The sequence below is a fragment of the Populus trichocarpa genome, chromosome 13 (genome assembly GCF_000002775.5).
Source record: "Populus trichocarpa isolate Nisqually-1 chromosome 13, P.trichocarpa_v4.1, whole genome shotgun sequence".
In the NCBI taxonomy this organism is placed as follows: Eukaryota; Viridiplantae; Streptophyta; class Magnoliopsida; order Malpighiales; family Salicaceae; genus Populus; species Populus trichocarpa.
The window spans coordinates 12,132,655-12,160,008 of NC_037297.2; the positions used below are offsets into that span (position 1 = coordinate 12,132,655).

Below are 27,354 nucleotides of genomic sequence, written 5' to 3' on the forward strand. Positions count from 1 at the left end.
GATTTTGTTCTTATTTTTTTATTGCTAATTTTTCTTATAGGTTCTTTTGTAGAATTTACTCTCTTTTTTTCTTCAATTTCGCTCTTTAATTCAAAATTTTAAGTTGTTTTTTTTATCTAAAAAAACATTTGGTCCTTATTCTTTTAATTGTAATTTTTTTATTTTGGATCATTATGTAAAATTGAATTTTGTTTTTCTATTTCACCATTCAATCCAAAACTATAAGTTTTCCTCTTAAATTTCCTTTTATTTTAAATTTTGTCCTTTTTATTTTGATTGCAGTTTTTTTTATTAAATCCTTTTGTAAAATTAATTTTTTTTTTCAATTTAATCCGTCAATATTGAATTTGTTGAGAATTGAGCTTCATTGTTTTTCTTGATGAGATGATCTCGGTTTTAAGACTCAGGTCATAATTTTGAAAACTTAACTCGGGTTGACATTTTTTTTTTAAGTTTGATTTTTTTCACTATTTTTTTTTTTAATTTCATCATTCGACATTGTTTTTTTTTTTTTAATTGGGCTTTGTGATTTTGTTCGGTTTTCTTTCTATGAGATTATCATAATCTCACAACTTAAGCTACAGGTTTGACAAATTAGCCTAAATCGTCTCGAGCCTTATTTTGGGGTCGTTTTTTTAGAGGTGAGCAAAAAAACCAAAAAACCGATTAAACCGAGAAAACTGGAAAAACAAAATAACCGCAAAAACCGAACAGAAAAAAAACCCGATTAAAATTTTGAAAAAACCGGCTGGTTCGGTTTCGGTTTTATAAGCAAAAAAAAATTCGAACCGAACCGAAACCGAAACAAAAAAAGCCGGAAAAAAAAACCGAGCCAAACCGGAAAAACAGAGCCAAACCGGTTTGAACAGGTTTTTGCCCTAAAAAACCAAACTGAACCGAAACCTGTCGGTTTGACCCGGTTTCGGTTCGATTTCGGTTTTTTTAAAATAAAAAAATTTCGGTTTGGTTACTTTTTTTGATAAAAACCGAACCGAACCGAAAATGATCACCCCTAGTTTTTTTAATCTTTTTTTTTTGTTTCATCCATCAACATAGGGTTGGTTTTAAAATTGTGCTTTATATCTTTTCTCATTTTCCCTTCTATTTGGGTATCCCATTTGCATGATCCAGGTAACAGGGTTTAGTGGGTTTGCAGGTGTTTTGTTTTGTTAATTGTTTTTATTTTATTTTACCCTTCTTTATTGAGTTTGCTGGGAATTGAGCTTTGTATTTTTTATTTTATTTTATTTCTATTAGGTTATCCTAACTTCATGACCAGAGTTGTAGGTGTCGTGGGGTACGCGCGCCGCGTAGTCTGGCGATGATGAAGGCTTTTGTTGTGCCTCCTGATGAGGTGTTCTGTGTTGGAAAGAGTTTTGAATTTAATCATAAAATTATAATTAATGTTTAGGAGTCGCCATCTAGTAGTATGGTCACTAGGAACATATAGTCTGCGAGAGTCTGGGTAAGAGACTGGTTGTGCAAGGGGAAGACGCATCACCCCCAGTGCACCCTACCTAAGGTAAGCTGCATTGTTGTTTGATTATTATTTTCTAAGCCGGGTTTTTATTCGTTGGTCTTTTCTAAGGTTCAAGGTAGATCTCTCTTCATGAGAAAGTCTCTACCTTATTGGGTTAAATCATAACCGTTCTAAAGTCTGAATTTTAGCATTGCATTTACTTACACCTTGTATCTTTAATATCTGAGAGTGTACTTTATCGTGTAATTTTACACCCTACAGATATTAAAGTCTACATCTGGATCCTAGAAAAAAGATTGGAAAAAGGTTTTTAATATTTTGGCCAAACCCTAATGAATGATCATAAACTTGTTATGATGTCCATTTTATTTTTGTTTTCAAAACATGATAAAGATGCAATTTTTAATGAAAATATGCTTGAAAATTTTGTAGGATTTAGCCGTATGCATGAATTTTTTTTAAATGGGCAATTAATTTAAAATATTTAAGATTTTTTTGATTTTTTTGAAATTATAATAATAACAACATATAATATATTATTACATTAACAGATTATTAAAAATATGGGCTGGGCCAGCCCAACTAACTGGGCCGAGCACAGACCCAGAAATAGGTGGGCTGATATCAGCCCAAAATGGTTGGGCCGAACTCGACCCCACATATTCTTCTTCTTCATTTTTTTTATTTTGGGGACGGGCTGGACGCAGCCCAGCCAACTGGGCTAGGTTGAGACAGGTCCAACCCAAAGTAACTTAGTCACTGGCACAACCCAGTGACTAAGTTGCATGAATAGTGCAACGTGAATTATAATTCACGTTCCACTGTTTGCATGCAGTCGTAGCAGAGAAGGGAGGAAGAAGAAGAAGAGAGGAGGGAGGCTTACCTGGCATTGAGAGAGTTGGCGGCCTGACTGGTGGTGCACGGTGCGACTGGAGGTGGTGAGGCCGGCGGCTGACTCTGGTTGCGGCTGGAAGAAGAAGAAGCAGAGGCTTGCAAAGGAGAGGGGAAGCTCGCGGTTGGAACCGTTGGAGTGGCTGAGGAGAGAGTTGCTGCCCTAGCTTCCGTTAGGAGGGACTAAAGCTTCTGGACGAGATGGTTGCTGCTGCTGGGGTCGCGGTGGTAGATAAGAAAAGTTTTGCAGAGGAGAGAGAGAAGCAGTGCAACCACCACGTGAGATGTTTTGATGGCTTTTTGAGGTGGAGATGATGGTGGGAAGACCAGTGATAAGGGTGGTGGTGGCTGAGGGCCACGACGGAGAGAGAAAGAAGAGAGAGAACCGGTTGTAGGAAAACTGGGCGGGGAAGGCTGGTTTTCGGCCAACTTTACGTTCGATTTTCTCCTTCTCCAAGGCATGAAATCCACCCCTATTTATAGGGGATCGAAGAGGGTAATCTTGTTTACACAGGGGAAAGACTCAACCCTTGATTCGGTTGGGAACGATCCCAACCGTTGGCTCAAAATGTGCCTCGTGAGTTGTCAAATCTGAAGGAAAAGGCTGCCTGAGTTGGCCTATTTAGGTCGGCACCGACACCGTCTCGTTGTCATCCATCCTGAGCTGTTCACATGAGGTTGTAAAGAAATTGCAGGTGACCATTTGTGTGCACGTTTTGTTAGATTTGATGGAGAAATGAAGCATTAAATGCACTTGAAAAGTAGACACCCAGATAGTTTCTTTCGGGTAAAACAAGGAAGATAATGAACAGTAACCAGACGGCGCGTCGTCTGCTTCTTCTTCTTGTTTTTTTTTTAATTATCAAAACGGCATCGTTTAAGGTTAAATTAGGGATTTTGCCGAAGTTCAATGTAGTCCTTCAACTTTTAATTTGTTTCACCCTAAACTTTTGATTTAAAGCAATTAAGCCCCTGATGAATTACCGTTTGAGCCCCGGATTTACGTGCCTTTTGCAATATGGTCCTTGGTCTCAGATTTATGCAATTTAACCCCTAATTGACCATTAAACTTTCAATTTCTTCAATTTCACCCCCTGTTTTTGTCAATTAAGCCCCTATAGTTTGACGCCTCTTACTAATTGGTCCTTGGCTGTAAATTTTATCAATTTAACCCTTAATTGACCCCAAAACTTCAATTTTCTTGCGATTTTACCCCTGATTTCAATCAATTAACTTGATAAAAATTAAATTTGATCTCTTAAAACTCCAATCTTCTCAATTAAGTCCAAATTAGGCTCCCAAACTTAATATTTCACCAATTAAGCCCCAAATAAAATTAATTTGACCCATTTAAAGTATAATTAAGTCATTGCACTTAATTAAATCCTTCAATTGGATCCAAATTAATTCTTAAACATAATTAAAATTCAATTTGGCCTATGATTAAATCAAATTGGCCTATTAAAATTTTAATTATGTTCTTGGACTTAATATTTTTGCAAATTCATCCAATAATCATTTAATTTGACCTTGAATTTGCACTATTTCTCCATTTTTGGGCATAATAGGGTACAATTAGGCCTTGAATTTCCTCTAAAATTGCAGTTTGATTCACCGGCTTACTTTCTTCACGTTGTCAGCCTTTATTTTATTTTATTTATTTTTATTTTGAAAAAAAAAGTGATTTTTGGGGAATAACCCAGAATTGGGGTATGACAGTAGGTTTGGTATACTAACTCGGGTTGATTTAGGTCTAGTTTTTTTGTCTTTTCAATTTCATCTTTCCACACTGGAATAACTAGGAATTGAGTTTTGATATTTTTTCTTTAGGCAAGCATTTTTTTTGACATATTATTATGATAAGTTTTTTTGGTTTAATTCGGTCTATTTATTGTTGTTGTATGTTTTTTTTATTTAATTAAATAAATACCAGCTTATTTAACCTAGTTGGGTCCATGATCCAAGATGCAAATTTTTTTACTTTTTTAAACACGCTTGTAGTGCTTGGATATTTTTTCTTGCACTAAAAAAAGTTGGTATGATATTTTATTGTTTACTAAGTGCCTGTTTGAGAGTTTGATATATGTTGTGTTTCAAAATATTTTTCATTTAAAAATACATTAAAATAATATTTTTTTTATTTTTAAAAATTTATTTTTGATATTAACATATCAAAACAATACAAAAAAATAAAAAATAATTTTAAATAATTTTTTAAATTTTAAATAAACAATATTTTAGCCATAATGCTAAACATGTTTTAAAACACCATAATATTTAAAATCCAAATGGTCATAACAGAAGCAAAGCAACGGAATAAAAAAGCCTTCTATTTATCCCACATCGAAAAGATGTGAGTTTAGGGTTTAGGACCTTGAATATAAATAAAGCTCTAAGAAGGTGTAGTAGATTAACCCGTCTTGTCAGGGGTGAGAGGCGACTTGTCTATGATCGTTTAGAGATGGCGAGTCGTGCCGACACCTTGTACATCGAACACGTCTTTAAGGCGAGTGAGTTCAGCCCTACTTTAGGTTGATCTTGCCCGCCAATTTTTGGAAGCCTCCCTTACGGGAGAGGCTGCCAATAATTCTAAATATTAGACTATGGAGAGATAACTTAATAAGAGCACGCAAAATCCCAATTTACCATGTTTTTGACAAGATTAAAGATGCATCAATCACGTCTTATGTGGGGTTGTCAAATTATGGGTTTTGTTTTAAAGTTTGAGTCTTTAATGGTGGTGTGATTTAAAGATTTTGTGTGCTTCAGTTCATTTAAGTAGGAAGAGAGAGAGGAGATAATTGCTACTTAGTATATTGGGTTGTTGTAAACATTGATGTTTTAGTTTAATGAGTAATTATTGGTTGAAATATGTAGTCTTTTCTTATGATATCAGTGCGTTTTGCTTCGAATTTTGTCTTAATTTCATATTTAGTGCTTGCTCAGTGGAGGGATTAGTTGTAGGGTTTTTTTTTGTCAATTAAGTGTGTCAATTTATAGGATTTTTTAGTGTTTTGAGGTATATTTTAAGTTAATTGTTTATCAAATGTTTGGTTAGTTAAGAGACAAGGAGTTGATTAGTCTTCTTGTTGTTGTAAAAACTGCTACGTTTACTGGAAATAGTTATATGTACTTTTCCTGGCCTTTTGTCTAAGATCAAGTGTAATTAGTTATTTTTTACTTAAATTTGTATGTGTAGGGAAAAGATGCAGCAGCTGTAGGCGCATATGATATGCCTTCATGTGAAACTTTGATTTATTTTACCCTGTCTTACGCTTTTTCGGTTTGGTTAATGTGTTTAAATGAGGGATTTTTTGTGTAGGGAACTTACCTGTCTTTGAACTGTGCTCTAATTGTTCGCTTATCATTTACAGAAAGTTTATACTAGATCGGATACTTGTAATGCCTGCCTTTTGCGTACGCATACGAGTGTTAATTTCTGAATAAAGAGATTCTGTGCTATTGGTGCAGTATAGTTGTCATCATGTGTGAAGGGCTCTTTGCATTGGGATTCTTATGAAAGGTCTTATTTGGTTGAAGAAAATTATACTTCTGGATCGTATTGAGATGCTCTCTTACCTCTGAATGCTTGCTTTTTTTGCAGCTGCATGGATGGCATAGGATTTAGTAGAATCATGCAAGCATTTCATTAGTGCTGTCATCAATGGTTCCGATCTGGTGCGCTACATTTTCAGCTGCCTCTGCTGATGATCGTCACTCTGAGGTGCTGAAATTTGCTCGGGTCAAGGATCAATGTGTTCATGCTTTACCATCCACTGTTAAACTCCGGACTCTCAAATGGTTCTCAACCAGGTCACAGCACCTTTGTGGTTAAATGACTCGAGGGATCAGGTTGAGCAGACCAGAGTCCTCATTGTTGTTTATTGCTATGCTGCTGCCCTGGGATCTCGTCTGCCATCATAGTTAGTGTGAAAGCCGGGGTTGCTGGTGCAATCGCACTCTTGCAACCCATCTCCAGCAGCACTCAGGTAACATGCTTGTGCTTTGTGCATTGATTGTCCAGAGACTTGTAATCAGGCCTCTTATTAGCTGTGTTCTAATTCTGAGTTAGTAAAGCCACTTGAATTTGGCTGAAACATCTCTTTCCCCGTGGGAATCTTATACATCACATCTTGTCTTCAAATTGATCCAGGATTAAGAGAGGAATCAGAGAGATGTATTTTCTGAAGGAAGCATTTCTTCATATTTGCAACACAACATGGGGCAATTATGTTCTACTTCAATCTTTGTCATGGGAAGACGACGTCATTTACTCAATGGCCCGGCAAGATCATTATTTTGACATGATCATCCAATAGAATTGGTCCTCGGAGCAGTCCTTTGGCATAATTATTTTTCCTGCTTGTACAAAAAAACCCTAAAGTTGCACTTGTCTTAAGATCACGTCTTGACCTTTTCAAGTCAAGTTCATCAATGAACATAATATGCACCTTAAATCATGGTTGCCCTGGCACATTTTAACATTCACATGTAGAGATTTATGCTTTAGCTGACAATAAGTGGAGAAAACATATAGAACCTAAGGGCCATTTTTGACCAACTTCCTCTCCAGATTACTAAAATGAATTGAATCTCAAACTTGTGAATAAATATAAAATGCCAGATAGTAAACTGCTTCATGCAAATCATATTCATAACGTATAAAAGCAATGTAAAACAGAAAAAAACTATGAGATTTAGATCCAGAACTTTATATATATGCTAAATGTTTGCGGTACAAACACAGTGCACAGGAGTGCAGGACACAGGATAAACTTGTTTATACACATGGGAAGAGTTGTGAAGGGCTTCGATAGCTATTTATTTGTCAGATACATAGTTCCAAATACTTAATGCAGCCTCCCAATCCCAGGTCCTGTATGCAGCTGAAGTGTCTTGCTGGGGACAACCTGAAGAACACCTGGTAGTTCTGCAATGAAAAGCAAGCACATGATTATGAGATTAAAGATTTGTCAACATATTGCTAATGGCAGAAAAGGACATTTGAAAATATATCCAATGCACAATTCTAAATGGTAATTCAAAAGTCAAAAACATTCAACAGTGTCGGGAGCATACAGACTGTCTTAAACATGAACCAAAAGCACCACCTACAATAACAGCCATCATGCACCTCATATTTCACGCCTCCTTTCGTTCAGCAAGAGAGGCATCATATGCATTTGAAATTGGTTGTTTTGCAAACAAAGAATTACACACAGTTAAACAGGATTTTCTCAAGTATTAGCTTATGATATTGAAAAGTAATATCATGAAAAAGCAATTGCTGATTTATCAAAACTCCAAGTATAATTCAAAGTATATAGCATACCACAACAGCCAATGAAAAGCAGACTTCATGAAATCCATTATCCATCAATAAATTCATGCAAAATTCTTATGTAGAGAGCCTAAATAATAAATCCATCAACTTGAAGATAAACAAATAAAGGCTCCCATGTCAAGGATCTAATTCTACCTTAAAAAGAAAGAAACCTCAATTAGTTCTTCCCCTTTAACCTAAGGATTAAGGAACACGATAGTCAAAACAAGACGATCAATCTATGAAGAAGACAAAAGAAGATTAACAAACTTCAAGATTTTCAGATGTGAAAATTTAAAAAAGCCTTCACACTCTTCTAATCTCAAAACATACAAGCTCAATTCCAATTCTAACAACAATATTCTAAATTAAAAAAAAAAACCCATTAACCTATGAAAGCATTTCAATCAGAAATTAAGAAAAAGATGCATACTTGAGATTTGTTCAACTTGTTCTGGTGTCAGCTTGGCAGAGAATCCACTTGCAGCTGTCTTGTAACTATAAATCAATGCCTCCTTTGCAGCATCCTCGCTATACAATACAAAAAACACACCAAATCTGAAAACCCAGTTCATAAATAATCATACGGATCTGAATTACAACGACAAACCCTACGGCACTACCTGCCAAGAACAGAGGCGAGGGTTCGGATATGGTAAGCCTCAGGCTCCTCATCCTGAGGTTTCTCAGTGTAGACAATCTGAACCGATTTTGATGAATCAGCCGTTGATGGAACAGACTCGGCCATTTTGATAACAAAGAAGACGACGAGCAACAACAAAATTAACGATGGTGATGAAAAGAAGGAGAATTTGGTTCTTCTGTGCATATTGGATTTTGAGCTCTGCTTCTTCTCTTTCTTATATACACAAAGTTAAATGGCTTTAAATCAGATTAATTCAACGATATCGTACTACGCTTAGCCACCAAGTTACCTTTGTCGTTTTATGTTTGGGATCTTCGCCGTTTGAGGACACCCATGTCTTCTTACGCGCTACGTGGCTTCTTTTTTTTTCTTTTTTCCTTTTTACAATTTTTCATTATTCACTGATTTTGTTTTACAGATCTAATTGGGTATCGATTTTGGTCTCTTCGGCGTGTTTGACCCGCGTTTTAATTAGAGTATTTTAAAATTTTAATTTTTTTTAATTTTAAATTATTTTTTGTTATTATTAAATTATTTTGATTAGTAATGTTAAAATTAAATTTTAAAAATTAAAAAAAATCTTATTTTAATATATTTTCAAATAAAAAATATTTTAAAAAACAATTATTATTATTATCTCAAACACTTCTTTTCTTTATATTATGAATTGAGTGGATTAATTGGAATTTGCTAAAGTTTTTCTTTTTAAAAAAACCTTTGTGAAGTTTTTTTCCTTGATTTTAATTGCCACAAATATGCACTTTCGATGAGACAATCTAACATATACGGAGGAAGGACTTAATTGATGAATATTTGAAACTTTAGATACTTGATTGGGGAAGTTTTTAATTTAGAAACCTAATTGATAATGGATAATTTCGAGATTAATTTGAAGTTTTCCATTTTCTCTTTAAGCTTGAATATCTCTTTCAAAAAATATCAAAATATTGGGATTTATAAAATCATAGTTTTGAAATCCGGCCCGACCCGGCAGGTTGATCCAGGATCCAGCCGATCCAAGGCTGGAACAGAACCGGATTTAAGACAAAATAGAAAAAGGCAAAACCTGGGGTGACCCGGCGACCCGGTCAAAAACTCGGTTGCAACCCGTTGACTTTTTTTTTTTATCAAAACGACATCGTTTTGATTTAAAAAAAAAATTGACCTGGACAACCAGGTCAAACCTCGATGACTTGGTCAAATCTAGAAATCCAAACCTTGAATCAGGCCGAGTTTAAAAACTATGCATAAAACCCAACTAATTGGTACAAACTTCTTACTTTATTCTTAATTTTTACATTAATTAAAGAAGCACTTTTTATATCAATTTAAAAAATTCTAAATAAAACAAATAATTATTTATATTAATATTATCAATCTCCTGGATCAATTGAATTGGAAGTTCAACTAATGGACACTCATTTATGTTGAGTTTCATAGATAATTATTGACAATAATGAAAAATATAAATAAAAAAAATTCAGAAATTTATCTCATACAAAACATTTTTTAAGGTTTTTATAATAAAAAAAATGTAATTTAATGGCGTCAAGTAAGTGACGTGTCATCAAAATGACATAAGTTGAACGGAAGCACTTGATTAATAGTTTTGAAAAAAAAAAGAGCAAAAAAATTAAAAATTAAAATTAAAATTTACATAGTTGATTGAGAATAAAACAAAAGTTGACATAATTATAGTACAATTATCTTGACTATCAAACTATTAAACTAGCATAGAATTATTATGATAGTCCACATATAATTAAAAATGAATATTAATATACAAATCCAAATAGAAGTGATATTCTATATCATACAAGATATTTACTTGACTTAGTACACAAATGAAAAAATAAATTTATAACTTCAAGTTTAAAAGATTACATGAATTCCTTTTTATATTTACTTGATTTCTTTGTTGGGATGTAATGTGAAGATTTATAAAATACACATTAAACATTATTATCTATACATGCAAGATAGTTTATAAACAATCAATATTTTAAAATAAATTAATTGGAAATCTTTGAAAATGTAAAGCTTTTTGAGAAATTTTGCTCATTTGCTACTGTTTGGGAAGGTACAAACTGTGTTCCATAAAAATTTAATTTTTTTGTTAAAATTTAATTTTTTATATGTTTTAAATCATTTTAATGCGCTGATCTTAAAAATAATTTTTTTAAAATAAAAAAAATATTTTGATTCATTTCAATACGAAAAGCATTTTGAAAAACAACTGCAACCACACTCCCGCACATACAATTCATTTCAATTTAGGTTATTTAAAATATATCATGAGGGGGATTAAATTGTTAAATCGCGTTGAAGTGATAACATTATATATATATATATATATATATAACATTACGATTATATGGTCATTAGCATTATTGGAGTGTAACCAAGATTATATTAAATGCGGATATTTAGTCATTGATGGCAATTTGTTTTAAAAAATATAGTTGTTTATTTAATTTAATATGTCTATAAATAAGTTATCATTATAATTTAATGTGTTTTTTTTTACAACCGATAAAACATAAAATTATTAATTCAAACCTAAGCTTCGAAGATTGTTTCAAGCATACATTTTTTTTTTAGAAATCAGTTTTGTGGAAAAAAATAATCTGATTATAATGTACTATTGGAGCACTAAATTACTTCGACCATTTAGATTCATTTATACTTTTTATAAATAAATAACACAAATATTTTAAAAAAATTAGTTTATTTTTATGTTTATATAAAATAAACAATTAATTACATTTTAAATTCTACAAGACATATAAAAACTGAAAATCATGAAATAAAATTAGGCTAAATTTTATGTCACACATCTAAGATTTCATAACCATTATTATGTTGATTTCTAAAGTATTTAATGTTCATGTTAAAAAAATTAACCTATATTATCTCCTTAATCACTAAAACTCAAATTTCAAGATAAACAATTTTGGTGTGAATAGCTTGATTTTACGTGAGGCATATTTAATCTATGTATGTGAAAAATTGTTTGAAAATACTAAAATAAAAAATAAAAATAATTTTTTTTGTAATTAAAAAAAGAGTTATTAATTCCCGTGAGAGCGAGGAAATTTACAAATTCATAAACTTAAAATAAATAAATAGAAAACATCGAAAATGAGAGAAAAATCAAGGGTATATTAATAATTGAAATGTAAACGGATAGGATAAGTCGGTTCAAGCGCCCAGCTTCAAAGCTAAATAAGAAACAGCACAAAAGGGGAGAGCTTTTCGCTGCTCTCATTTCCAAAACAATGGCTACTTCTTCCTCCACAACACTTGTAGCTCTCTGTTCTTCTTTAACCACTCAATGCAAAATCTCCAATGCACAAAACCCACCTCTCTCTAAATCCCTTTGCCTCTCCAAACCCAATTCTGGGTCTTTCTCAAAGACCACTCAGAATTTATCCTCCTCTTCTCTTATTTTCTCTAAAAGACCCACATTTTTTGCCAATCCTCCCAAGTTTTCTGAATCTGAAGCTCTTGTTGTTGAAGCAGAGCCTGAAGTACCCGTGTCAGAGGCTAACCCTGAGCCTGCTGCCACGCAGATGGTTGAGGTTGCTAAGGAAGAGCCACCCAAGCGTGAGGAGATTTTTGCTGTTGTTATGGTGAGTACTGAATGACAGTGGAAATTCTAATTTTTGGGCCATTAAAGATGTGTTTTTGATTGACGTGACTGTTTTTTGATTGATTTTCTGACTACCCAGATGGTTTTTAGTTATAGTTTTTGTTTCAAGTGTGAGTTTATGATTAGCTAAGTGATTTTCTGGTTTTAAGCTATAATCTTGCTGCCATTTCTGCCTCGGCAGACTAATATTTTGCTAATCAATGACTCTGATTGTTTTCTTTTTTCCAATGGTGAATGCAATGCGGAGTAATTTAGAGGTTTTGAGAAGATTTGTTGTTGTTCTTTTATGGTTTCCCTGTTAGTGACTTTTGCATAATTTGTCTGCCTTTTGCTCTGGGGCTTGTGTTTCAATTCTTTTTTCAGGTAGGATCTCGCCAGTACATTGTTATCCCGGGGCGATGGCTCTATGTGCAGAGGCTAAAAGGTGCTAATGTCAATGATAAGGTATAGGTTGCTATCATTTCCTTTTGTATCTTGATTAGTTAAAATATTTTCCAAGCTAGTTGCAACTTTCACGTGGTTAGCATGTGTTGTTAGCTTATGTGGTAAGAATTGTTCTCTTGTCTACTCTTAACTTCGATTTGGGATTGCATAGGACCTTTTTTCTCCCTTCAATGGTGAATGTGAAGCTCCAATCTCATAATGTCATCCTCAAGTGCATGCTTGATTGCTGATCAAACAATGATGAAAAGACAGCTCGCTGCCAGTGATTGTAGTTACTTGAAATTCTGTACATTTGCCAATATTTTGTACAGTGGGCGTATTCTCTCATGCAAAAAAGTTTTTTTTACCCCACTTTTAAGAGGCGACAATGCCTTTGGATATTCGAAAAGCATTGATTTTAAATGCAATTTTCCAAATCATTTTTATTGTGATTTCAATAAGCCATGTGAAAATCCAGAAGGATGCTGCATTTCCTACGATAATGTTTTTAAATCACTGCAGAACCGGATATTGCAATATCAGTTGAGCCATGTAGGACAAGGCCATGACTGGATTTTATGGATATCCGGTCATGCCATGAACAAAAAGGCAATGCTTTTTTTAAACCAAAGGCATTGCCTATGACACTGAAAAAAGAGAGTTTTTCATAAAAAAATACACCTTTAGAGAAACCATCCTGCTTGCAGGTCAGATCAATTAGCTGGTTGTTTATGTTTCTAATCTTTCACGTGGAGGAAATGATTTGCTTCCATGATGTGCAAGAACTTCTTATTACCCTTACATCCTGAAAATTCAACTGGGGAGAAGTCTAGATAGCTTTCAGGAAAAGCCTGAACGCCCATGTTAGAGAACTGCACATAGTTTTTTAACGTGTTCTAGATCCTAAAACTAAAACTGTCATGACTAATTATTTCCAATTCTTACACAAATTACAGAACTTGAGAGATTTTCCCCGAGTAAGTTGTTGAATGTAATGTGTTCTGGCTTAACATGACCTCTCTGGTGTTGACATCCAGTTTTCATCTCTATTTTTTTTTTTCTTTTTAGAAACTATTTCATTCTATTTCTTTTTTACCTCCAAAAAAAAACAAGAAGAAATCTCGGTGCTGCTACTATTTCTTGTTATTTTCTTTGTTATAAATAAAAAAGCTGATAATCAACCAAGGATTCTATTTATGGATTACACTAGCTTGCATCTCTGGCTCAATGTTAGAAAAGATCTAATTGATTATTCCTTATTTTTCTATTAGAGAAACATTATGTATCTGTTTTGGCTGTAGTTTCTTTCACAGTTTGCTTTTTGCCTTGATTTAAAAGTTCAGTCTTTGATTCTTCTGCAGGTAAATCTGAATAAGGTGTTACTTGTGGGAACAAGAACAAGTGCCTATATTGGAAAACCAGTGGTGACTAATGCTACTGTTCATGCTGTAGTTGAAGAGCAGGTAGGTTTCATGACTGTTTGATTATATGTATCTTTTCTTTCAGATGGCCTTTTACTTTTATTTTTGTTCTCCGACTCTCTTTGGGCCCTTAATTTTTTCACTTGTATTATTATTGCAGGGATTAGATGCTAAAAAGATTGTCTTCAAATATAAGAAGAAGAAAAACTACAGGAGAAATATCGGTCACCGACAGGTAAATCTGTTTTGTTTTTCACTTCAAGTATTACAGGCACATTAACCATCAAAAGTTTTATTATGTGAATGCATGAATCACTCTTCACCTTTAAAAGTCAGAACTCATTTGAAGTGTGAGTTGAGTAGGCTGTGGCTATCCTTTTCCCTAATTAGTAATGCTAGAGATTCCAACACCTTAACTAGCACTCATTTACTATTTAACACCACAATTATCAACGGGTAATGCTAGAGATACCAACATATAGGAGAGTTTATTAAGATCGAGATGTCGTATTTAGCTTACTTGGTGCCTGCTTGTCTTAGTTATGGGTTTCGCAGTTGTGGTGTGAAAAAAGAAAAAAGCTCCCATGGAGAAGAAAGTTTTGTTGGAGAACTCTTTGGCTAAATGTCTTGTTGAAAGAAAGAACGTTTCGGAAGTATTGGTGAAAACTGATATTAGAAGTTTTGTTGCCAATAAAATGACACAAAAGAACATGTTTCATTTGCATAATAAAAGATAAGAAGAAAATTTTTCATTGATATACAACAAATAAAGGGAGGTATCTTAGTAATTCCTGGTGGTTTTACAATGGTTAAGTAAACCTGGTGGTTTTCTCTTTCTTCCATAGTTCCATGTACCAAAGCATGTTGTGTGTGCTTCTTCAAAAGCAGTGTTTTGACCATGGTTTGAGGTGGATCGCATAAGGAGCTTCTTGTATCCAAATGGGTAAATATAGAAGGTGCGGTAGCAGCCCCAGCTGCATTGGGGGTACTTAATGTGGCCCTTACCACTTAAGCTGCCACATTAGTTACCGAGTATGTTGGTCAAACCTTAATAAATGAAATTTAATGAAAGAAGACTTCCATTGTTCTTTTGTCTACTTTGATTGATAGAAAGGACTTTCTGCTGCCTGATGTTTTTGAAACTGCTTTTACTCAATTATGCAGCCAAATACTCGGATAAGGATAACAGGTATCACTGGCTATCAAGACTACCCTGTATCTACTCTTGATTCATAGGATTTTCTGGAGAGGTTTGCTTGAATGCTCTCGATGCACTGTGAAGTTTCTTTTTTTACTTTTGATGTTGTTGTAATTCCCCTTACAGGGCAACGTTTAGATTGAATAGTGACTTCTGATGTTGAATAATGAAAAGTAATTTTGCACAAGTGAATTATTTGTAGAACGCAAAAGTGTAGTGGGTGACATAATTGTTAAGGTTAACCCTTAACAATAGTGAGAAATAGAAGAAATAGTAGAGAGAAAGAGATTCTGCAATATTCTGCAAAATGCTCATCAGTTTTAACTTGTATTCCAAGGTATTGATACAAAAGAATTTATACGGACCTTTTGCCTTTCATTCCTAGCTAACTTGCCGTTATTAATTAGCAACTTACTACTAAGAATCACATGTGAATTAATTCATCTACATGCAAAATGTGCTGCTGCTAAGTCTTTTATCCTGCTACAACTCCTACTCCTGTTGCTTAAAGACTGCCAAGCTGATCCTTCATGCTGTAACTTCATCAGTAGCTACCACAACATTACTGCCTACCTTTTTCTTTAATAGTGAAACATGAAAGACAGAATGAATTGATGCTTTTTTTTGGTAATTGCAATCTATATGCTATTGCTCTAACTATTTGAATGATCAGATAGAACCATAAAATCATGGATTGAGCTCGAAATCCCTCAAAGGCAACGTTTGTTTTTTTTTGATAAGGCTATAACGTTAAACACTCATAATCACCCACGACAAATTCCCTCTATTTCTTTCTTTTTTTGCTTCTTGTTTCATTCTGTTTCTTGCCTTCTTCAATTGTAATTGTAAAAATTGATCTACACTACTTCTCCTCTATATCTCTTCCTTCACTGCAACGACTGTGAAAGTCTCTCGATTAGATCATTCTCTTTGAGATGGTGAATATCAAAAGGAGACATTTTAATTATTGAATGGAAGCTAGTGTCGTACCATCACCATGGAATAGATAGTCATTGATATCATTTTCTTGAATTGTGCATTTCCATGCACCTAAGATAGGTTTCTAGACATTGATTCACCCTTTCTATTTGCCATCAGTTTGAAGATGGTAAGCAGAGCTTATAAGCAACTTAACCCCTAGCTTGTTGAATAACTCCTTCCATGAACAAAAAGACTTGTTGTAAGAACATAACCTTCAATCTCTTGTATGAATTTTGAATACCAACATACCCTTCAATACAAGAAAGATGAGCTTTCATTACTAATTTTGTTCTTAGATTTTTCTCAGAACCAATCACCACTCTATTTTTATATATCACCGGTCCTTAATAAGAATAATTTGGCTAGCAGTCTGGATTAATCATCTGATGTTTTTTGTTTGAGAGGATCATCTTTGTAAGCTTCTTTAATATCTTCCAAGGTATTGATACAGAAGAATTTATACACTCCTAGCCTTCCATTTCTAACTAGGTTACCGTTATTAACAGCCAACTACTAACTAACTTTGCTAACTACTAAGAATCACGTGTGAATTAACCATAAAGGGTAGCTTAACTGGTTAGGTTTTAGGTTTATTCTCCAATGATCACGAGTTCGAGTTCTTTCAGGATCACTGGAGTCTTACATGATCGTTAATTTTAGAGCCCGTGAAATTAATCGAAATAAGTGCAAGTAAAAAAGAATCACGTGTGAATTCATCCACATGGAAAATTAAGTCTTTTATTTTGCTATAACTCCTGATGCTTAAAAAACTGCCAAGCTGATCTTTCGTGTATACATGCTTGATAGCAAACTGCCGATGATTGTTTATTTTCATGTGATTTAATGGGCAAAGACTTTCATAATTTCATTTTCTACTCGAATTATGCAAGTCTTTTAGGTAGAACCCTATTTTCCTCAGCTTATTTCTTGATCATTGATTTTTTGAATTATAGTAATGGCGGTGGTTCAAAGAGTTTTTTTTATTTAGAAATGTATTAAAATAAATTTTTTTTATTTTTTAAAAATTATTTTTGGTATTAATATATTAAAATATCTGAAAGTATAAAAATAAATTTATTATAAAAAATAAAAATAAATTTAAAACTTTTAAAAACACGTCAATAACTCATGTTACACGGTCAAACTGGCGTTTCCATTGCAACTGATGCGAAAGTCGTAAAATGGCCAGCTCTTATGAATTTTTGGGCGAAGTGGCTGATCTAAACTCTGCTTGCTTTCGGTTGTCTTAGCTCTTACCGTTACATGGAGATGAGACAAGGGCATGGCCTCTATAGATTTGACGAGCCTTGATTGGAATTTAAATGAAAGAAGACTTCTTTTGTTCTTGCGTCTACTTTGATAGAAAGAACCTTCTACAGTCTAATGTTTGTTTTTTTTTTTTTAAAATGCTTCCTTTTGTTTCTTTTCTTCTCGTTCTCTCTGCAATTCTTTTCTTTATTCATTCTCTTGGTAATGGTGAATGTGAAGCTCCATTCTCCCATTATGACCCTCGACTTCTCTAATGTGTGCAGGATTGCTAATCAAATAAGACGAAACACTGCTTACTGACAGTAGTGGATTGAAATTGAAGTCCTGTTCATTTTTCCAATATTACAGATGGCAGGAACATTATCACATGACGTTCTCCCTTTTTTTTTTTTTTTCCGGATCAATGCTTTCAGAGATACCTGTTTTCTGGTCGAATCAAAGGAGAATTTTTTTTTTAATGTTTTCAATCCTTCGCGAATCACGAGGAATCAATATGCTTCTCTTAACGTGACAAGTCTTCCATCATATTTACAACCTGAAAATTACCATCGGGAGGAGAGGTCTCGAATGCTTTTCAGTTTTCAGAAACCTGAGCCAGGTGACTGGAACAAGGACTTTGCAAAGTCCTGCAGCCTGTTCCTGACTTGCTGCATCCCTCAGGTAAAACTGACTGAATTATGTCCGGTTCTTACACGAGTTGTTGCATTCATAACATTTGCCATTCAACATTGCTAGCATGCATTTCATGACCAGTGCTTGTGTTTCTGCTCAGTCTTCTGCTGATTAATGAATAAGCAAAACCAGAAAGCCATTAATCTGTCAATGCTACCTTAGTTAGTTGTTACAATCAACAGCAATACAACCTCGCATTAATCTTTCAAAGATCATGAAGGATTACAACACCTTCATAGAACATTGCTGGCTACCAACTGTATACATAATCCATATTGGGAGATCATTGAATCAACATTACATGAAAAAAAAAAAAATTATAAAGAAGAAACATGTACTTCTGTATCTTTATCTTTGTCATAGGGGAGAATTAATCAATCCATGTGTATCACATGCGAAGCAGGTGTCCTGCTGTGTTTTGTGGCAAAAAGAAGGGTGCCGCCCAGCATTTTTCAGATCCTCTAAGCAAACAGTCAAGAGATCTCTATTAAGCCACCTTTGGTGGGAGAGCCTCGCCAATACAACCTTCACTCATATATCCGCTTTCTCTTTAAAAGGGTAGGAAATATGGAAATGGATCCAATAAGGAAGAGCACAGACAAAGTTTTGAAATCATATAGATCCTTAACTGACTTGAGATCCCCTAGAGCAAGGCCAGCCTGATGTTGGGAAAGAGAAGCAACATGATTAGCAAGATGATGCTAATTATCCAAATAACAATTTTATCAGCATCATTTTCATGAACGTTGCTAGTAGGCCCTATACAAATAACTTTTTTCCACCACCATGTGATCACTATTTATCCAAATTTCTACAATGTGAACTAATAATGATATGTAGCAAAAGGTTCCTTGCAAATTACCAAACGGTGCAATATTGATGAATATATGTCACAGTTCAAATATAATATTCCAGAAATGATCTGAAAACAAGCAACACAAATGTTTGGAAGGGCAAGCAATCACTAAAGCAAGAACATGAATAAGTCACAGACTTCAAAAAGAAACCACAAAATAAGCCACCTTAGTTTGATTAACCAGGGAATAAGTAGACAAACTTACCTTGACAGTGATATAGGAAGCAGGAATAAGACCTAGTAAAGTAGCCAAAAAGAAAATATGAAATGGTATGTCCACTATTGGAGATGCCAAATTGATAAAAAGATTGGGCAACGTTGGAGTTACTCTCAAGAAGAGCATGTAATTCAGCAGTTTTTCCTTTCGCTTAGCAATCTGAATTTCAAAAGAGTTAAAGGTATTACAGAAATGTGGAATATAATGAAAAACAAACATATGAAGATTGTAGTAAGATTGTTATTTCCCAACACATTATAAGAATAGTACCTCTGACTGAAAAAATCTCATTTTTTCAGGCCACAACCAATTAACTAGAGGCCTGCCAATCAACTTAGACAAGAAAAAGCAGGAAGACGCTCCAGCTGTGGCATTGAAGACAACTAAAAATAGTCCCCTAACAATGCCAAAAAGAGCTCCAGCTAGTAATGACATGAAAATTGTTCCAGGAATCATGAAGGTCTGCATGAAGATATAAGTAGAGCAGTAGCCCAGAATGAACTGTGCTGGATATTCACTCACATATGTTGCAAGATTGTCTCTGAAGCAAATAAAGAGCAATGTATTTAGTGAAAATATTACACAGTCAGAATAAGGATATATAGAAAGTAATTGACAGGAATGCTTAGCCACTAAACAGTCATTTTGGTTTTTAACACAACTTAGCACGAGGAACTGACTTCCAAACATGCATGGCAAACAATTAGAAGATCAAAACCAACACATACACAGATTGTACATTACAAATCTAAGCAATTTATATAGACTAATAAGGCTGAAATTGATAATCTAACTCGCCGCTCCATTTCTGAGACAAAGTCAAATAATCTACAAAAACACTTAATCTGCCATAAAATTTTCATCAATCTCTTGAACAAAGAATGTTCATCCCATTCCAATGCTCACAACCGTAATCTAGCATGAAAGAACTTAAATCCCATTTCTGAGTTTCACCACAAACAAACATCAAAACCCTTTCACTTTTAGGTTTTCAAGCTTGATAACAATTACACATGAAGAAGCAAATTAAATCTATCAATGCAACATCTCCTTACACTTAGAAACAACTTCCAGAATTCAACAACCCCCGTACCTCAATAAATTAACCAACAAAGCCAAGGTATTTTAATTAGGAAAACTGCTTCCATCAATATTTAGCTGACTTTTTAGCATCAAATCCTTATGATTCACAAACACCAATCAATAGAACCCGAAAACATCCTAAGCCATTTCAAATAATCTATCCATACACGCTACCCAATAACCCAAAAACCAAACAAATTAAAACCCATCAAAATTTGAGCATTAAAAAAAGAACCCAGAAAATTGAAATTAAAAAAAAGTAGAAAAAGAGGGCGGCATACTTGAGCAAGCGAAGATCTGAAATAGAACGAGGCAACTTGAGCTTGCCATAATCAGCAGCAGGCATTGTCAAGTAGATACAAAACAAACCAGTTGAAAAGACTAAAAAGACCCCAAGAGCAGCAGCTAATTCCCATCTTGTCAATGGAAATCTCTCAAATTTCGACCTTTTAGCAGAGGGTGAATCGTCCTCTTTAGCTTTCTCTTCATCTCTCATCGTTAACACCTTCCCTCTCTCGTTTCCTGCTGCTATTTCAACTACTAGATTCCTTGCTGATGCCATAAATCTAAATTACCAAAAAAGAAAAAAAAATGAAAATTTGTGGGTTTTTGGTGGAATAATTTTGACGTTTATTAGCTTGTGATGTCATCGTTTTGAATTGAACCCATTTTGATCCGGGGCAAAAAAATCATGGGGTTTGAAGAAAGATTTGAGCTGGGTTGGAATTTCAAAGAAATTTTAGATTTTGAATTCTGGGTTTTAATTTCGGAATCATAAAAAAATAGCCCTAGAGAGACAAACAGGGATAGAGGGAATGAAATTGAGATTGCAATGGCAATGCGTTTCTTTTCGGTGTTTTCAAGAGAGAATAGAAAAGAACTAAAAAGGAATGGAAGGAAAGATTGAATTTTATGTTATATTTAAATAGTAATTAATTTGGTATTAAAGAGGTGTGTGAGAGTAGGTGAATAATGGTGGGGTTAGTTTCTTGGAATTACAAATCATAAATCATACGCTGTGTGCTTTTTTTTTTTAATGGTGTTTTTGAAAAAACATTTATTTTAAATATAATTTTATTTGATATTTTTTAATTATTTGTAAAAAAATATTTTATTATAATTTTAAATAAAAAATAATCTTTCTCACACTATTAAATAGAATATTAGAAAACAGGTCAAGGTAAACGATGCATTTTGTCAATAAACTCTTGCTTTTCTTTTTTATTTTATATGATTGTTGTTTTTTATAGAATTTTATACGGAATTTCTTCTTTTAACCTATGCTTTTGTTGCCTTTTTGTTTAGTTTACATATCATGTGTTGACTAAAAAATAACGTGAAATTATAGAAAATAAACCGAAAAAATTCTTCTTTTTTTTCCAAGATTTTTATCCAATGAATAACTAATTGATTGATATTAATTAGGGGTAAGAAAAAACCTGAAAAACCAAGAAAACCGGAAAACAATAATCGAAAAAACTGAACCGTGAAAAAAAACCGATTAAAATTTTAAAAAAACCGACCGGTTCGGTTCGGTTTCGATTTTATAAGCCTGAAACAAAAAAAAACCGAACCGAACTGAACCCAAACCGGAAAAAAACCGAGCCAAATTGAAAAACCGAGCTAAACCAGTTTGAACCGGTTTTTGTCCTAAAAAACCGAACCGAACCGAACCGAAACCGGTTTCAGTTTTTTTTTTAATTTTTTTTTTGGTTTGGTTACTTTTTTTTGATAAAAACCGAATCGAACTGAAAATGATCACCCCTAATATTAATCACTAATGTAGTTAAATTAGAAAACATAGTTCCAAACGATAATTAAAAGTTAAAGGATAAAATCTAGGGGTGTTCACGGTTCGGTTCGGTTCGGTTTAGACTAAAAAAACCAACCGAACCGAATTACAGTATTTTTGTAAAATATTAATCGAACCGGACTGGAAACCGGTTCAAACTGAACCGGTCCAGTTCGGTTAAATCCGGTTTTTTTGGGAAAAAACCGGGAAACTTAATCCCATCATATATGGTTTTTTTTTTTTTTTTAAATTGGCTTAGCCTTACATTAAATTGAGCTTTAAAATTTACAGCAACCTGATGTTCAGCTTTTAAAAATTTACAATACTCGGCTATTCACAGCTTGGCTGACATTTAAGTTTTAATATGAATTGGTGGACTTTTAATATGAATTAAAATCTGGATATGAATTTGGATTTGACTTATTTGAATAGGCAAAGAATTTGATTCCGAACTTGAAGGATTTGACTCATTTGATGTAGAATCTTCCCCATTATTCATTTGAAATTAAGAAAACAACAACATGAATCAACATCTTACTACAATTGAGAATCAAGCAGAAGTTGAGCATCATGTTAGGTTCATATAATTGCAAAAAGGCATCTGTCACCTTTCTATTCTAAAAAACCTGCATACTGTAATGGGCCAATTAACAAAATGAACCTAACATTCTGACTAGGCAAAATGAACCAATGGTTTATAACAGATTATACATGAATGGTTTACACTGTAATGGACCAATTAACATAATGAACCAATTATCTTGATTAACCATCTCAAACAAGGTGTACACTATAATGGACCAATGATTTATAACAGATCATACATGAAAATCAATCAAGATAAAACAGAATAAACTTATTACTGCCAGAATAAAGCTATGAACACTGTTCAAATCAATTTTGATACAACAGATTCACCCGACAACCATGTTTTCACTTGAACTTATTATTGAACAATGAACAAATATAACAATTAACATTTAACAGATCATACATGAATAAAATGAACTTACTGCCAGAATAAAACAGAATGAACTTACTGCCAGAATTAATACAACAGAAAACAGATTGATAGCTAAACAAAGCAATCAAGATAAAACAGATTGATAGCTGATAATACAGATAAAAAAACCCGATAACACATATCAAAGCAATCAAGATAAATCGATACATATTAAAGTTAACAATGCTAAACAAAGCAATCAAGAACTCAATATCAACACAAATCAACAGAAAGGAGAGAGGGCTGGGGAAAGGGGGCGAACCTGAAGAAAGATGTAAAAACCCTAGCTGCAAGAGGATAGAAAAAGAAGAAGCAAAGGTCAGAGATCTCTAATGGAACAAATGTTACAAGTATAACTTATAAGCACACGAAGTTCAGAATTAACACATGGATAAACAATAAACTTTACCTTGTTGTCTTTTCTCTAATGGAGGAGCCCTCTCTTTCTGCTGCAAGTGAAGAGAGACGCCAAGGGGTTTTGTTCGGGTTTTTTTTTCGGCTGCAAGTATACTACATGGATGCAGAGATGTGGGTTATTTACTTATTGATCGGCTAGAGAAGACAGAAGAGACAGATGCAAGGGGCAAGAGGTAGAGAGGATGAAAATTGAAGGGGAAAGGAAGAAGGCGATAAGACTCTCTAGTCTGGTGTGGGCGGCGGCTTCACATGTAATGTCATTTACATTTAGGTTTAGGTTTACTGTATTATTTATACTAGGTCGTTTTTAACTTTATTTTATGGGTGGACCGGTTTGGTTCACCGGTTTCGGTGGTAAAACCGAAATCGAACCGAACCGGAAAGATTTCTGGTTTTAAAAATCGGTTTTCCATCTTAGTTCGGTTTTTTCGGTTACTCGGTTTTTTTGAATACTCCTAATAAAATCTATAATAAAAATTTTTAGGAACGCGTGCAAACCGTGATTCTAAATACACCTATTTTATGGATGCTAAAAACTTATGATTTCATTATAAATGATATCAATGGAATCGAATGTAGATATGCTATTTTATTAAAGAATAGTATGGATTCGATCTTTAAATCTCAAATTGAATGAATATTGTCATTACTATCTTAACCAATTTTAGAAGAAAACTAGATCGGTAGCACAAGCGGCGCCATATGCTGAACCAAATTTTTTTAACAAAAAAAGTTTAGGAGATAATTATTTTTTAAAGAAGTAGGAGAAATTTAATAATCATGTTAAATCTTGATTAACTTGATAATATGATAGGAAAACGAAGCAACAACAACAAAAATCAAAATTTAAAAAATATTACCTCGAACAAAGCTGGGTTAATACACAAAATTCGTGACTTGGATATAAGATATATCTAGATTATATGTCTATCATACGTTTTAGGTCATGAGATCGAAATAATTCGATAGAAAAACATTGACAAAAAAAAATAAAACATGAAAAATTAAGAGACAAATATAAATTAAAATATTTAATAGCGCAACACGAGTCATTAAGCCAATTGTGTTTAATGAATTTGTTTATTAAAATTAATTTGTAATAGAAATCGATACACATAAAGTTTAATGAACAAAATAAAGAAAAAAAACTATGTAAGGCTGTACAAGATCAAAATATTATAAACAAATAAACATTTTTAATTTATAAAAATAAATTTAATGTATATGAAATATGTATAAAAAATTATAAATAAATCATACTAACCTCAAAAATCAATCACACCAATTATAATTAAAAATAATCGTTATTCAAGAAAGGCTAAATCAACCAAAAACAATCACAAAAAAGGTATATTAATTAAAAAACAAACTTAAGAATTATTAAAAAAAAGGCAAAAAAAATTGAATTGATTAAAAAAGGAAAAACCTAGGTGCGCGGGCCTTCAAACCAAAAATTTATTGCATGATCCACAATTCATTCATTATATATTATTTAAATATCCTTGTTGTATCATAATCATAGCCTAGAATAAAACTCTTAAGTGGTGTAAAATTTTAAAGATCTTATAGTTTCAAGAGGTGGTGAAAACAAATATATAGAAAATTTGAAATTTTGGTGACTAACTTAGTTTAGAAACTAGGTGTTCCTCATTTGAGGACACAATCTCATTTTGATGCCTTGCATGTTCAAAAGTTGTAGTACATGGTTCTATATTGGTTAGTATTGTGAGTCTAATTTCATTCTTTATCACATCTAGGCTTAGGTGTGAGGTCCATTATGTAATCTGTTAAGCTGTATGATCTATAAATGCAACCATATATTTTGTATAAAATATTATTTTTCATGAAATTTTTCTTTAGATTTTCCCGTGTTTGTTTTCAAAAAATATTTTTCTGTTTTTGTTTCTCATAAAATATTTTATAGGAAAATTGATCAATGAAAAATATTTTACACTCAACCTTCAAACTTAGTTATTCATTTGCTAAAAACTATTTTCAACTCATAACGTTTCATAAAATATTTTACGATTAGTAATCTACTTACAATATCATCAAACTATTTCATCCACCACCACCACCTCACCATTATCTCCTCCTTCACCATCACCATTAAAAAATATTTTACATGTAAAATATTTTTTATTTGTAAGATATTTTATGCAAAAGAAACATACCTCTCCTCTAAAAAAACTCTTCATTGTTGAAGTTGGTATATCCACTTCAAATCTCTAAATATATTTCTAGCATTCTATGCTAAACTATTTTTATTTATTTATGCTAATCAAGGAGAATTCTATATATCTACCATTGTTAGCTTCATTATTATCCAAATGACAAGAGAAAATAGATAAAATATTCTTGGTTGAGATCAATAATTATTGGCATAAATGATATTTTCATTGTTAAGGTTCATTCCAATTTTGAAGGGTTGAGTAAGTAGTTAAACGTCTTTTTATCTGATTCATGCCTTTTATCTTGCATATTGCACAATCATCTTTTGCAGTTATAGCTTTACTTTCCGTAACTATCTTATTAATCAAATGCCACTAGTCCATTCTAATAGTCAATCCTCTCTCTTGCTAGCCAGTCGTGTAGCGAGCCAAATGCTTTATTTTTTTCTATTTTAAGATCCTTTCTGACAATTGAGCATCCATTTTGGCCCTTACATCCAGCATTTGAGACAATTTTTCTTACAATTCTGATGCCAAAAAAAGTTAGCAACATTTTTTATAGTTATAAATATTGAGAATTTTTTTTTTGATGTCTAGGATTATAAATTCTTACTATCTTTCCTTCGGTCGAGCTAAGTCAATGAGCTATCAGAAAATCTTGCTGACTTGATCTTGCCTTAGGTCTTACCTTTTCTTTATCTGATTCAAGTCCAGGATGACCTAGATTTTCCAAAGAAAAGAATAAAAGAAGCATCTAACTCCTTCATTCATGCTCCACTTAGCTCGAGGGGATATAACTTAGGTGGTAGAGCTTCGCTCTTGTAATTGGGTCATTACGATTCAGGTTGGATGTCTAATTATCTAGTCAGTAATGATAATATCTTGAACCTGATCTCATGGTTCACTTTTTTTAAGTAATGAGAAAGATAAATGAAACATATCATTGAAAGACTTTATTGAGGTGAAGATAGGCTTTTCAAAAAAAATTTTGAATCCTGATTGACTTTTATTTTTACATTACTCATTCACTCATGTCGCACCCTCGCGAGCGGAGCGCGGCGTCACGATGATCCTCGATTGATTTCGCGGTCTTTTTGGTTTTGTTGAATAATGGAGTCGCCACCTAGTATTATGGTCACTAGGAAACCTAACTGGTCTTTCAGAGATTCTAAGGCAAGGGACTGGTTGCGTAAAGGGAAGGTATTAGCACCCCTAATACGCCCTACCTAAAGTAAGCTGCTTGGTGTTTGGTTTGCCTTATAATAGCTATGGTGTTGGTGCTTTCTAATCTCGTCAGTTTTTCTAAGTTTGATTCAAACTAAATTTATTAAGGTAGAAATCCAAGGAGATTCCATGTGCTTTAAAAGCTCATCTTTCCCTTAGTATTTCAAGAGTTTACGACTCGTAAATCGCAAGTAGGGAGGATGAAGATTTAGAAATCTAAGGAAATTCAGAGCGCTTTAAAAACCTCTTTTTGCCTTAGTATTTCATACTTTCACGGCTCGTAAACCGTGGAGTCAAAAGTTGAAATGTCCTCAATTATAATTGAGGCTTCTTTCAAGGATGTGTGCTGACTTATTATTCCTAGAAAATTATTTTGGATATTTACCACTTAGGGTTTCTTTATCCAAATATTAACAGTGAATAATAATAAATTATTCCCAATAATATTTTGGATATTCGTCCTTTAAGGATTTCTTTATCCAAACATTAGCGGTGAATAATAGATAAATTCCCCCCAAAATAAGATTTTTATATTTTTTGGAATATTGGCCAACACCCTTTGGAGTTTTACAAACATGTTGTAAAATCCAAAAATACAAGAAAATAATTTTTGTATTTAAAAAATCCATGCGAAA

The 27,354-nt window shown here is 33.2% G+C and overlaps 3 protein-coding genes and 1 long non-coding RNA gene across 6 annotated transcripts; 2 read left to right on the top strand and 2 right to left on the bottom strand.

Moving 5' to 3' along the window:
• The first annotated feature begins 4,734 nt into the window (after nt 1-4,734).
• LOC112323906 (uncharacterized) lies at nt 4,735-6,831 on the top strand. Of its 2 annotated transcripts, XR_002977440.2 has the most exons (3): nt 4,751-5,894; nt 5,976-6,360; nt 6,525-6,831. It is a non-coding gene; the product is annotated as an uncharacterized LOC112323906 (long non-coding RNA). The 2 variants fall into 2 exon arrangements; XR_002977439.2 differs by having other exon boundaries at nt 4,735-6,360.
• A 231-nt stretch (nt 6,832-7,062) lies between these two features.
• LOC18104456 (subtilisin-like protease SBT3.9) lies at nt 7,063-8,600 on the bottom strand. The gene is made up of 3 exons (XM_006376229.3): nt 8,318-8,600; nt 8,128-8,225; nt 7,063-7,301 (listed from the first exon to the last, which is right to left on the bottom strand). Exons 1-3 carry the CDS (start codon nt 8,521-8,523, stop codon nt 7,222-7,224), a joined length of 384 nt encoding a protein of 127 aa, XP_006376291.1. The 5' UTR covers nt 8,524-8,600; the 3' UTR covers nt 7,063-7,221.
• A 2,928-nt stretch (nt 8,601-11,528) lies between these two features.
• On the top strand, nt 11,529-15,221 carry LOC18104457 (50S ribosomal protein L21, chloroplastic). 2 transcript variants are annotated; one of them, XM_024583290.2, is made up of 5 exons: nt 11,529-11,972; nt 12,356-12,436; nt 13,777-13,878; nt 13,997-14,071; nt 15,001-15,221. In XM_024583290.2, the coding sequence occupies exons 1-5, from the start codon at nt 11,619-11,621 to the stop codon at nt 15,070-15,072; spliced, it is 684 nt and encodes a 227-aa protein (XP_024439058.1). In that variant the 5' UTR covers nt 11,529-11,618; the 3' UTR covers nt 15,073-15,221. The 2 variants fall into 2 exon arrangements, with proteins under 2 accessions (XP_024439058.1, XP_052302206.1); XM_052446246.1 differs by lacking the exon at nt 15,001-15,221 and adding an exon at nt 14,682-14,989.
• A 2,846-nt stretch (nt 15,222-18,067) lies between these two features.
• Nucleotides 18,068-21,034, bottom strand: LOC18104458 (uncharacterized membrane protein At4g09580). Its single transcript, XM_006376231.3, has 4 exons — nt 20,394-21,034; nt 19,300-19,570; nt 19,018-19,188; nt 18,068-18,615 (listed from the first exon to the last, which is right to left on the bottom strand). The coding sequence occupies exons 1-4, from the start codon at nt 20,672-20,674 to the stop codon at nt 18,484-18,486; spliced, it is 855 nt and encodes a 284-aa protein (XP_006376293.1). The 5' UTR covers nt 20,675-21,034; the 3' UTR covers nt 18,068-18,483.
• Nucleotides 21,035-27,354: the final 6,320 nt, after the last annotated feature.